Below are 12690 nucleotides of genomic sequence, written 5' to 3' on the forward strand. Positions count from 1 at the left end.
TGTGGACTCTACAACTGCGAACCATTACCTCACTCTTTAAATAGGTACAGTGCAACTAGGCTGCAGCTCAGATGTTTACTTGTAGAGGAAGGAATTGTCTGAGGCTGTTTAGCTTTTGGGGTTTAATATTGAATTCACAAATCTGGAGGCATGGCTCAGTAGTAGACCTAGCAAGTGCAAGACATTGGATTCTGAATTCAAACCCCAGTACCATCAATAAAGAAATTAGTTAGCTCACATAATATTTCTTAGCGTTTGTTGGAGGTTTTTTGAGTAGCACTTACTGGGAATTGAACTCAGTATCCAGGCAAGTTCAATGTTTTTCTGTTTTTGTCTTTAAAAATATTATATTGTTATTATAAAGGTGATGTACAGAGGGGTTACCATTTCATAAGTAATGAGAAGTTACTGATTCACAAGTTAGATATTGAAGTCTGTGTTTTTTTTAACTTTGTTTTTGTTTGTATGGGGCTTGAACTCTGGGCCTGGACACTGTCCCTGAGCTTTTTAGCTTAAGGCTAGTGCTCTATCACTTGAGCCATAATGCCTCTTCTATGTTTTGAACTACATTTTCCATCTCCTAGACTTAGCTTTTTAGACTACAGAATCTACCTATTTACTATTAAAATAGAAATACAAGCCAGGAGCCAGTGGCATATGCTTGTAATCCTAGCTACTCTGGAAGTTGAGATCTGAAGATTGTAGTTCAAATCCATCCCAGTCAGAAAAGCCCATGAGACTCTTTGCTCCAACTTACGGTCAGAAAGGCCAGAAGTGCTTTGACTTCTGTAACTGTAAACCCTCTCTACATCTCTTTTATGGTAACAGTAAAAGAAAAAAAATTAAGTCCAGGAGTGGAACTGTGGCTCAAGTTGTAGAGCTCTAGCCATAAGCAAAAAAATGTGCAGGAACAACACCCAGGCCTTGGTTTCAAGCTCCATGACTGGTAAAAAAAAGAAAAATATAGAAATGTGGTTACTAAATTACAGTTATTGAAAAATCAAGGTTCTGCTACTAAGCAAGAAGGAAAAAATGAATACTTGATGAGCAACCCAGGATATCTTCCACAAATGGTTGTTGCCTTACTCTGCCTGATTCTCCTTTAATCATTGATTGTGAATGTGTTACAAACTTCTCCAGTAGCACATTTGTGTGTATGTATGTGTGGGTCCTTGGGGCCTGGGCACTGCCCTTAGCTTTTTCACTTAAGGCAAGCACTGTACCACGTCACCCACAGCTCCACTTCCAGCTTCTTGTTGGCCATTTGAAGATAAAAGTCTCATGGGCTTTCCTGTTCAGTCTAGATTTGAATGGTGATCCTCATACCTGAGCCACCTGATTTACAGGTGTGAGCCGCTGATACTCAACTTTTAGTAGCACTTTTAATAGCTACACAGACTCTACATCTTTTGCAAGATATAGTGCACTTTGCAGTTATTTACATTGTTTAGCATTGTGACATAGATAAGATTTCACCACAAAGGATAAGACAGGGAAACTGATAGGAATTTGGAGAAACACAAACTACTCTGAATCAGAGGAGGAATGTTTAAGTGAGAGTAAGAATTTTGTAAGTGTTCTTGAGAATAATTTTATAAGAGTTCTTGTTCTTTAGTAAATATACCATTAACAAGATGGAAGAGTATAACCAGTACACAAGAAGTCCCCTGGTTTGTCCTTCTGAGGTACTAATTTCCCATGGTAACCATGGTTCTATACCATAGATTTGCTTTTATAAATAAATATAAATAGAATCATGTGCTCCTTAGTTTTATTTTTGTTCTCTTTTATGCATTACTGAGGATCAAATCTAGGGCCTCATGCATTCTAGTAGGCAAGTAGTCTACCACTGAACTATACCCTTAATCCTGTGTTTTAGTATTTTCTTTTGTCAGTCCTGGGCCTTGAACTCAGGGCCTGAGCACTGTCCTTGGGCTTTTTCCTCAAGTCTGGCATTCTACCAATTGAGCCACAGCACCGCTTCTTGCTTTTTTCTATGTATGTGGTACTGAAGAATTGACCTCAGGTCTTTGTGCATGATAGGCAAGCACTCTACCACTAGGCCAAACTCCCAGCCACTATTTTATTTCTTTTTTCCATTTTTCTTTTTGCCAGTCCTGGGCTTGAATTCAGGACCTGAGCACTGTTCTTGGGCTTTCTCAAGGCTAGAGCTCTACCACTTGAGCCTGAACACCACTTCTGGCTTTTTTCTATGTATGTGGTACCGAGGAATCGAACCCTGGTCTTCATGCATGCTAGGCAAGCACTCTACCACTAGGCTAAACTCCTGACCCTAGTATTTTATTTCTTAAAGCCAACGTTGGGATTCATCTGTATTGTGATTTGTAGCCCTAGTTTGTCCTTGTGGTATGTATCATTCTATTGTATGAATGCACCATTCGATCATTGTAGACATTTCAGTCATTTTCACCTTGGTGTTATTGAGTATTACTTCAGTTTTATATGTTTTGCATATGCCTTGTGTGCACATGTAATTTTTGTTGGGGAATACTGAAAAAAAGTGTCTTATTCTAATAGAGTATAGCACATTCATATGTTTTGTTGTGGGAGTTATTTGCACGGGGGAAAGCGTGCTGAGGATTGAACCAAGTGCCTTATATGTGCTACCACTTGAGTGGTAGGGCTAGCATAGCCCTTTTGTTTATATTTTGTTTTTGAGATTTGAGTCTCTGTTCCAGTTGACCTCAAACTCCAGATCATCCTGCTTCTGCCTGCAAGTAATTGACACAGGCATATACTACCACATCTAGCTATGCATTCTGTTTTCATTGATAGCTGTCATAAAGTTTTTCAAACTGATTATTCCAAATTATCTTTCTTCCACTTTGTTATTACCAGTGTTAGTAACATTAGCCATTTTCATGAATTATAGAGGCATCTTAATTAGGTTAATATTTATTTCCCTAACTCTGAACTACTTTTTTTAAATTAGTTTTTATATTAGAAACAGACTCTGAAAAGACTGGATCATCATCATTTCCTGTGATTACCTTCTTTTGTGTTAATGAATCCAAGAGTTCTGAATATTTTATTTTATTTTATTTTTTGATATTTTTTATTGTAATTAATAAAAGGGTTACATGATATTTTCCAGATAGAAGGTGCATTAATTCACATACATTGATACCCTTTCACATGTCTTGGGAGTTCTGAATATTTTCAAGGGACATGTCTTGAGATCTTCTAGAGCACCAATATAGTTTGCATTATCTCCACATTAAATGCATTAAGTCATACTTAGCACTTAAAATCTTATAGTAGACCCTTATTGTGAGTTGTGTGAGAAAACCACAGAGTTGATTTGAGGTTACTTGGGCTTGCTTACCAGCTTAAATAGCTGTGCTTCAATTGTATACTCAAGATTTTAAGTTATGATTTGTCACTGTCTTCAGAGTTTCTTGTGAATTAGCCTTCAGCATTAAACTCTCAATAATAGAAACATTTCTGAGCATTTACTTTATATCAGACAAAATTTACTTTATATCAGAAAAAATTTCTGCTAAATTTTTCATGCATTATCTTATCTAATTCTCATGACTCCATTTGGCAACTCTCATCACCCAGACATTTCTCTTCTTAACTCATGTCCATCTGGCAAAATTTTAGTATTGATGACTATTTATTTATGGAAAACTTCTAAACACAGCTGAATAATATTTATTATTGGTCAGTCATTACTGGGTAAGTAAGGTCTTTGCTTTTAACTTCTGCTGTACTAGTAAGAAATTCAACTTATAATTTACTTTATTTTCTTTTGATCCAGGCTCCTTCTCTGAATCCTTACTTTGGAGGGAGGGGGGAGGGTATTACAATATTTGGATTTGAACTCAGAGCCTCAGTCTTGCTAGTTGCTAGACTGGTACTTTACCACTGGAGCCACCCATTCAGCCTTGCTTTTGCTGGTTATTTTAGGATGGACTCTAACAAACATTTCTTCTTTGATTTATTTGAACTGTGATCTAGGTATCAGCTACCCGAGTAGCTAGGAGTACAAGCATGAACCACCAGTACTTGCTATCTTCTAATATGGATATGTAGATATTTTTAGCTGGAACAATTTCACCTGTTCCTTTTTACTACCAAGTCTGTGGGAGAAAGTAGCACATCCATTTCCTTTTTTAATTCTACTGCAATGAAGAAAGAACTTCGGGGAGGAGGGATTTTGGCTCAAGTTGCATAGGGTTCAGTCCATGGTTGCTTAGCCCCATGTTCTTGGGCAGAATGAGCCAAAATGTGTGGCTGAGGACCTTTTACCTCATGACAGAAATGAAGCAGAGAGAAAGAGAAACAAGAGTTTACCCCCACTAACCTATTTTCTAAACTTCCCACAGCCTTTCAAAATAGTGCCACCAGCTGAGGACCAAGCACTTAAAATATAGCTTTTTTACATAACACTTTATATTCCACATCATAACTTTCTTCTCTTGGCTCCCAAGATGCTCATGTCCATTTCACAAAGCAAAATGCAATTCAATCCTGTCCATCTTCGGTAGTCTTAGTATTAGTTCCAGCATTGTTCAGGTAACCAAGCTCAAAGTCTCCTGTGAGACTCCAGGAAAATTATTTCACTATGAACCTCTGTAAAAAGTTACATACTCTTAAAATACAGTGGCTCGAAGTGAATATTCCATTTCCCAAAATGAAGAGTGGGAACATAGGAAGGAAGGATCTCACCAGAGGTAGACTAAAAGACACGAGAGACAACATTAAGTCCTGTTGATCATAGCTAGTATTCAGAACGCATAGTTAAATGCTTCATTGGACTTGGTCAGTTTCAATCCTGTAACCTTGCTGGCTGCAGTTCACATGGCTTCTCTCCTGGATAGGCCTTGTTGGCTCCCTGTGTCTTTACTCAACAGCTGTTTTATGTTTCTGACATCACCATTATCCTTGTCTCTTGAAATGTGCCCCCCCCCCTACTTCATGAATCACCTCATATTCTAGCCCTGAAATGTTCAGCTTCACAGGCTTTCCTTTGAAAAGTAGATGGAAACCTTCATAGCCTGTAATTTTTATGTTCTGCATGCCTGCCAAACCAGCAAATGATGAGAGAATCTGCCTCCATTTTGAGTGATAGCTGTGCTCCTTTGAACTAGGATGTCAGTGGAATCTTGATTGTCTGGGTAGTAAGTTCTGTGAACTAGGGAACTACCTAGTGAAACAACTCCCTAAGGTAGCCTTATATAAGTGGATCTCCCTAAGAAGCTCTTGTAAGGGATATCCTTTCATACGTTTAGCCTTTCATGAATGAGGCCCAGCCAGTTCCTGAAAGGCCTCAAAACACTTTTCTTGTCCTGTTGCAAAGAAGTTAGCCTTTTTAAAATTAATTATTTATTGGTCATGGGGCTTGAACTCGGCCTAGGCACTGTCCCTGAGCTCTTCAGCTCAAGACTACTGCCTTACCCTTGAGCTTAGCCCCATTTCCCATTTCTAGAGATTAATTGGAGGTTCTTTTGTACCCAGGCTGTCTTTGAACCTTGATTCTCAGCTTCCTGAGTAGCTAGGATTACAGGCATGAGCCACCACACATTTAGCTTATTTTTAATGACACTAATCTCTTCAAAATTTGTGCCTTTCTTTGCTCTAACTTTACATGGGTTCTTCATACCAAACTACAAGTCTTTTTAGGTCTTTCTGCTTTTATCTACTCCTGATTGTCACTGTAAACCTGTCTAGAGGCAGCCCACAATAGCCTGCTATAGCAGGCTACGTCTACCAGTTGGGCTCTACCTAAAGTTTCCAGCATTTGCCAAAATAGTACTTACCACTGGAAACAGAGCCTTCTGTATTTAATGTTTTTTGTTTTTTTGTAGTTACGGGGCTTGAACTTAGGGTTTGGAGACTGTCCCTAAGGTTTTTTTGCTCGAAGCTGATGAGCTAGCACTTTGAGTCATACCATTCCCAGTTTTTGAGTGGTTAAGTGTCTCACAGGGACTTTTGTGCCTGAGCTGACTTCAAAACCAGGATCCTCAATCTCAGCCTCTTGGGTAGCTAGGATTACAGGCATGAATCACGGTGTTGGGCTTGGTTTTTGTTACTTAACTGGAACAATAACATCAATATTTCTACCTAGCCTTTGGCCTTTTTGATACAGGCTTCCTCTGTTATAACAAGTAAAAACTTGTTTATTCCATCTTTGTTGAGCATCTTCAGCTTTTGAGCCAACTAACAATCCCATCCACCATACTTAGTCTTAACATTGCCCTCTAAACAGTACTCTTTCCCATTGAACTCCAGAGTTGGTTGAGTTCAGTGAGTTCTATACTCACCATTCATTTATTGCCCTATTTCACTTCGTCTTTCTAACTCATTCGTGTGACTTCTTATTGAGAAGCCAGTATATGCTAGGCATTTTACTAGATTCCAGAGTTGAAATGTTAAGTCCGATGAGCCTTACCCTTATACAGCTTTTAGTCTAGAAAAAGAATGAGACATTAGTAAAGCCATCACACAAAGAAATGTAAAATTGCAGCAGTGATAGAAATGATTAAGGAGAAGGTAATGGAGGGCATGTGAGAGTCATGATTTAACCACAAGAAAAATCTCCCTAAGGAAAAATAATGTAAGAGTAGGTGTTACCTAGGCAAAGAAAAGAGTCTCTTCCATGAACCAGTATGTATAGAATTAGAAACCTATTTTACTATAGAATGACAAGTACAAGAGGTTGATTTTTAAAAGGCTAGTGTGACTAGCACACAGAACATGAGGAAGGGAAGCATTTATGAGTAACTAGTAAACTTGCCTGTGTATCACTCTATAAATCCAGTATTGAGGATTCATCTCAGTTCTAGTGTGCATGTCTGGCATGGATATGCCAGGACCTTGAAATCAGTCCTCAACATTACAAAAGGAGGAGGAGTCATCAATTTAGAAGGGTTAAGCTTTATTCTAAAACTTTTGTTCATAGGAAAAGGGAATATTGTATGTCTTTTGGAAACATGGCTTTTGCTTTATACTAGATGAATTAGAGAGTTGTCAGTGGTTGTTACTAGACTTTTAGATGTCATTATTACAGTATGGACATGGTGGCTATGATACACACACACACATATACATACTTTAGTTAGGCAGTAAAATCAACAGGGCTAGGTGATTATGACTACTATATGTGATTTTGACAACCAAATTAGAATAACTTAAAGCAAAGACTGAAAATAAGAAAGACTTCAGTGTTATTTTGTTGTTTTTCTGATGGCTAATAGTTGATTGGGTGCTGAGGGATTTAATACAAAGTATCACTAATGAATTTGATCGTATTCAATGCATACCAAGATGGACTTGCATCAAAGTGTTGGAACTTTGTAGTATATTTGGTTCATAGACAGGTCTGGAGAGATGTGGGTTACAAGTGTAAACTTGTGAATTATCTCCATTTGAAGCTATGAAGAGTTAAGAGTCTAGGATAAAGGCTGCAAATGAGCTTGTGAAAGAGATGAGATCGGAATGGCCAGAAAAGCAGGAGAATATATCAGAATTTTGAAAATCAGGGAAGAAATAGTTTCGGAAAGAGGATTGCCCATCTTTTTTTTTTTTTTTGCGATTAAGTGGTTACATATATTTTCCAGTACTGTTGGCATAGTTATACTTAGCTAATATCACAATCACTTTTTTCCTTTTATACTGTTAAACATCATCATTCTAATCTACAAAATTTATAAATGTTGAAATATACAAAAACCTCTAGTCATACATAGAACGAAAGGTTTAACTCTGAATATTGACGATAAAGCCATTTCTTCCAGATCAGGTGTTATGTACATTTCTTCCCTTTGCTAGGAAATTAGTTGTTCCCTCATTCTCTTCATCCCATCATTGCCTTTACATTGTTTAGATCTAACACCTGCATATCAGGGAGACCCTTCAAGCATGCATTTGTCTCTGGTCCTGGCTTATCTCACTCACTCTCTTATCTCACTCTTGCTCTATTCCATCTGTTTCCCAGCAAATGCCATTATTTTATCTTGTCTGGTAAGGATTGCCAATCTTGAAGCCAATAAAAGGTCAGAGTAAGAACATAACTAAAGCTGACAAAATGCAGCCACAAAGGGATTTCCTGACTGGAGTGAATTACTTGGATGGAAAGAGAGGTGGGAATCAGACTGGTATGGATTTAGTAAGATTTGAGGAAGTTGAGACAGCTTTTTTTTTTCTCTAGATATGACCCTGAAGGGAATGAAGAAATTAAATGAAGCTTGCTTGTTTGGATTTATGTGTTTAAATGAATAGGATATAAAATAGGTTTTTTCTTAATTGAGTTTTTTTTATTTCAAACACTTGTTTGCAAAGGTTGACATAGACTGAATGTGCCTTTTGAAAAATAATGAATTTCAGTAAGTTACATATTTGCATTATATGTGGAAAAAATGGAAGTTTTTTTCCATGTATTTTTAATGTAATTAATAGAAGGGTTTCATTATATTCACCAGATAAAAGGTACATTGCTTCTCAAACATTGATACCCTTTCTCATGTCTTGGTTTCCATTTCCCTCCCCCACTCCACCCCTCATCTTGTTTTCCCCTCTTCCCTATGCTATTGCAAGTAACCAAATATGCATATATGCAATATATCAGATAACAAGGTGAAATACTGTAACAATATGAGATAACCAAAGGACAGCAAATGAGATGAGAGATAACAGTACATTAAGGACAACAGTCACTCATTATATGGCTTTTGTTTCTATATCCTGGAGGTCCTTTCATTTAGCCTTAGCCTATGTAGCCTTATGTGTCTAGGTTTTGTTCTATTGTAAATCTCTGCTAGGAGAGCCCAAGGTTTCTACTGATTATGACAAATGAGGCAAACCATTGAGCCTATGTTCCTTTGAGTTTGGCTTACTTCACTTAATATGATTTTTTCTAAGTCTTTCCATTTCCTTATAAATGGGGTGATGTTGTTCTTTCTGACAGCAGCATAGAATTCCATTGTGTATAAATACCACATCTTGTTGATCCACTCATCAACTGAGGGACACCTGGGTTGGTTCCATATTTTGCTATGGTAAATAGTGCTGCAATGAACATCATTAGGCTAGTGGATTTAGTATGTCCTTGTTTCTGGATGATTGGGTAATTGCCAAGTAGTGGAATTGCTGGGTCATAGGGGAGCTCTGTGTTTAGTCTTTTTGAGGAACTGCCATACTGCTTTTCATAGTGGTTGAACAAGTTTACACTCCCACCAACATTGTAGTAGTGATCCCTCCTGACCACATCCCCACCAGCATCTGTTGTTACTAGATTTCTTGATCCTGGCCATTCTAACTGGAGTGAGGTGGAATCTTAGAGTTTTGATTTGCATTTCTTTTGTGGCCAGAGATTTGGAGCTTTTCTTCATGTGTCCATAGGCCATTCTTATTTCTTCTTCAGAGAAGACTCTCTTTAAGTCTTTGGCCCATCTTTTTATGGGATGGTTGTTTCTTTGGAGAGATTCAGTTTTTTGAGCTGTTGATATTAAAATAGGTTTATTGATACTTAATTTTTTATGGCTTTTAATGGAAAGGAAGCTTCAGTGTCTTGATTTATGATAAATGAATTGTAATTCTTCAAACAAAATGCGCAATTACATATAGTTAGTAGAAATGTAGCTCCAGTTCCTTAAGGATGAAGCTATTAAAAATGGAATTCATTTTTTTTTCAGTCCTGGGACTTGAATTCAGGGCCTGGGCATTCTCCTTGGGCTTTCTCAGTGCTAGAGCTCTACCACTTGAGACACAGTTCTACTTCTGGTTTTCTGATGGTTAATTGGAGATAAGAGTCGCATGGACTTTCTCATGCCTGGGGTTGGCTTTGAACCATGAGCTACCAGCCACTGATGGAATTCATTTTTTTTTAAATTTGCATTCTTTTTTAAATTTTTAAATTTTTTATTGTAATTAATAGAAGGGTTACACATTATATTTGCCAAATAGAAGGTACATTCCTTACAATCATTGCTACCCCTTCTCAAGTTTTTGTCCCCATTTCTTTTTTTTTTTTTTTGCCAGTCCTGGGCCATGAACTCAGGGCCTGAGCACTGTCCTTGGACTTTCTCAAGGCTAGAGCTCTACCACATGAGCCTCAGCACCACTTCTGGCTTTTTTTCTATGTATGTGGTACCAAGGAATTGAACCCGGGTCCTCATGCATGCTAGGCAAGCACTCTACCACTAGGCTAAACTCCAAGCCCTTTTGTCCCCATTTCTTTCCCCTCTCTCCTCCCTCATTTTCCCCCCTTCCTTATGCTATTTCAAATTATAAAAACAAACATAGGATATAAAACAGTTTTTTTTAAGCTAGTGTTGTTTGATTTGTAGAGGTTGACCATATGAGGGACACAATGAGCAATTAATTTCTGATTTGAGGTCCAAAATAATTGTGATTGATTTCAGTTGGAGGTATCAATTCCTTTTCTGAGGTAGGAAGAAAGAAAAGATCGATATTGGTGATGAGGAATCAGACAACTAGAAGAATTCTATCCAGAGACTTTTGTGATAGAGTCATCTGCTATCATGGAGGAGGAAAAAGATGAAACTAGAGGTTGAAAAAAAAAACAACATTCTTTGCAAATGGTATAATGACTGTTAGTGTTTTGTTTGGATGTTATAAATTTTAAATGGATATTTTTCCTTTACTGGCTTTTAGAACTTTTGTCTTTTCTAACCCCATCCTACTTCTACAATCATACAATCATTTAGCCAATTTTGTAGTAGTGTTTTTATATTATTTGGTTAAAATTATTTCATCCAAAAGAAAGTGTTTTCAGCTCATATCTGTTCTCTCCCTAATTTTGCCTTAGGTGAGAGGCCAAATCTAAGTTATTTTATTAATGGCAAGATTTCTTTGATAAGAAGTATATTCTTTTTAAAGTTTCCATCTGCTAAGCAGGACTGTTAAGGTGTGTGTGTCTTATGGTAGGCTCTATGGAGTTGGGCTTAGTTAAGCTCAGCCATTCCTCTTTTTTTCCTCTCTAGGATATGTGGATGTCAGATACCAGAATCTAGATAATTGGGATGTTTACAAGTGATTTTAAGGCCTTGCTACTTTGGCTTCTCAAGCAAAGCCTCATTTTCCAACTTGGTTTTACCAGTGCAAATGGGGGATCATACTTGCTTTCCCCTTACCTTCCGTTTTTCAAACAAATGTATACAGTATACCAGGTACCACAGTCAGGTACAGTAATAACATGAGATAAACCTTAAAGGAAAAAGAAGAGAAAAGAAATAGCTTCACATAGTACATTAAGAATAATCAAGGACCAGGAGTTTGACCTAGTGGTAGAATGCTTGTCAAGCATGCACGAAGACCCAGGTTTGATTTTTCATTACCACATACATAGAAAAAAAGCTGGAAGTGGTGCTGTGGCTAAAGTAGAAAACCACAAGCCTTGAGAAAAAAAAAACCCCAAAGACAGTGTCAGGCCCTGAATTCAAGCCCCAGGACTAGCAAAAAAAAAAAAAGTAAAAAGAAAAATAACAGTAACAAAGATAATACTCTTGTTTCCATATCCTGAACTACATTTTTCCTCACCCTATATGGATGAAAATTTCCAACTTCTTAGACTATTTACTCTAGACCTATCTTTCAGCATCCTAGAGTGACAGACAACACTTTAGCTGTTATCAGAAAATCAAATTTAAGACTGGTTGCTATGGAGTTTACATTAGACACATGTTTGGAAAAAGAGATATTTAAGAGAAGATTAATGAAAAAACAGCCATTCATCTACTTTGTATATTCTGCATTATGTCTATTTCAATTTACATCTGTGAGGGCTACTTTGTAGTATATAATATGTTTTATGTCTTAATTGAGGTTATATAAATACAGAAAAATTGTTATATTTGAAAAGTTGTCATGGGTGTTGCTAGTATTTATTTAATTTTGGTCAGAAAAGTGCACCAATTCCATAGACCTTATGCTAGGAAAAAAAAGTTTGGGCTTCCCTGAACTAAAATTTTGGTTTTTTCACTATGAGAAACATTTTCTCCTCAACTATTGGAAAGTAATACAGTCCAGATTTTGGTGCTACCTGACAGTAACTCCCTCCTGAATATCTTATAAACGAATTCTATGGAGGAAAAAGATTGGATTTAAATAATAGTGATTTGGTTAGCAACTGTTTAACTGCATGTATTGCTAACTAGGCCTAGTAAGCCCTTTTTAATTCAAATATTTTTCTTTTTGATAAGAAAACATTGTGTGATGTAATCCTCATGGTCCAGGACAGAAAGATACCTGCACATCGTGTTGTCCTTGCTGCAGCCAGTCATTTCTTTAACTTAATGTTCACCAGTAAGTATCTTAAGGTAAAAGGAATGTTTTCCTTTCCTCTTTAAGAATTAGGTGGGCTTGGTGAAAAAAATGATAGTCTAGCAAGTTATGCTTTAAAAAGGAAGAAAACGAAATATAGCATATTATAGTGACCATAGCACCTGGATTTGAAGATGAGACCTGCATCTAAGTCCTAGTTCCACTACTTAGTACTGTTTTATTATCTTAATCAGGTTAAATAGCATATCTGTCTGAAGTTTGGTGTTCTAGCTACCTACAAAAATTCCTAGAATAAATGTAATATAATGTAATATAATATAATTCCATGTAATACTATATAATCATTATATTATGTAATCATTGTTCTCGTAAGTTTTTGTGGTTAAATCACGCATTTTGTTTATAGCAGTTTAAGAGTAC

At 36.9% G+C, this 12690-nt stretch overlaps 1 protein-coding gene across 2 annotated transcripts in view; it reads left to right on the plus strand.

Moving 5' to 3' along the window:
• The window catches only part of Klhl7 (kelch like family member 7), a 46793-nt gene that overhangs the window by 1533 nt on the left and 32570 nt on the right, over positions 1 to 12690 (plus strand). For both annotated transcript variants that reach the window (XM_090332744.1, XM_090332745.1), the window contains exon 2: positions 12189 to 12291. In XM_090332744.1, the coding sequence (XP_090188870.1) occupies positions 12189 to 12291 (103 nt within the window). The remainder of the gene's footprint in view (positions 1 to 12188; positions 12292 to 12690) is intronic.

The sequence above is a fragment of the Megascapheus bottae genome, chromosome 5, assembly GCF_031878675.1.
Source record: "Megascapheus bottae isolate mThoBot1 chromosome 5, mThoBot2.hap1, whole genome shotgun sequence".
Lineage (NCBI taxonomy): Eukaryota > Metazoa > Chordata > Mammalia > Rodentia > Geomyidae > Megascapheus > Megascapheus bottae.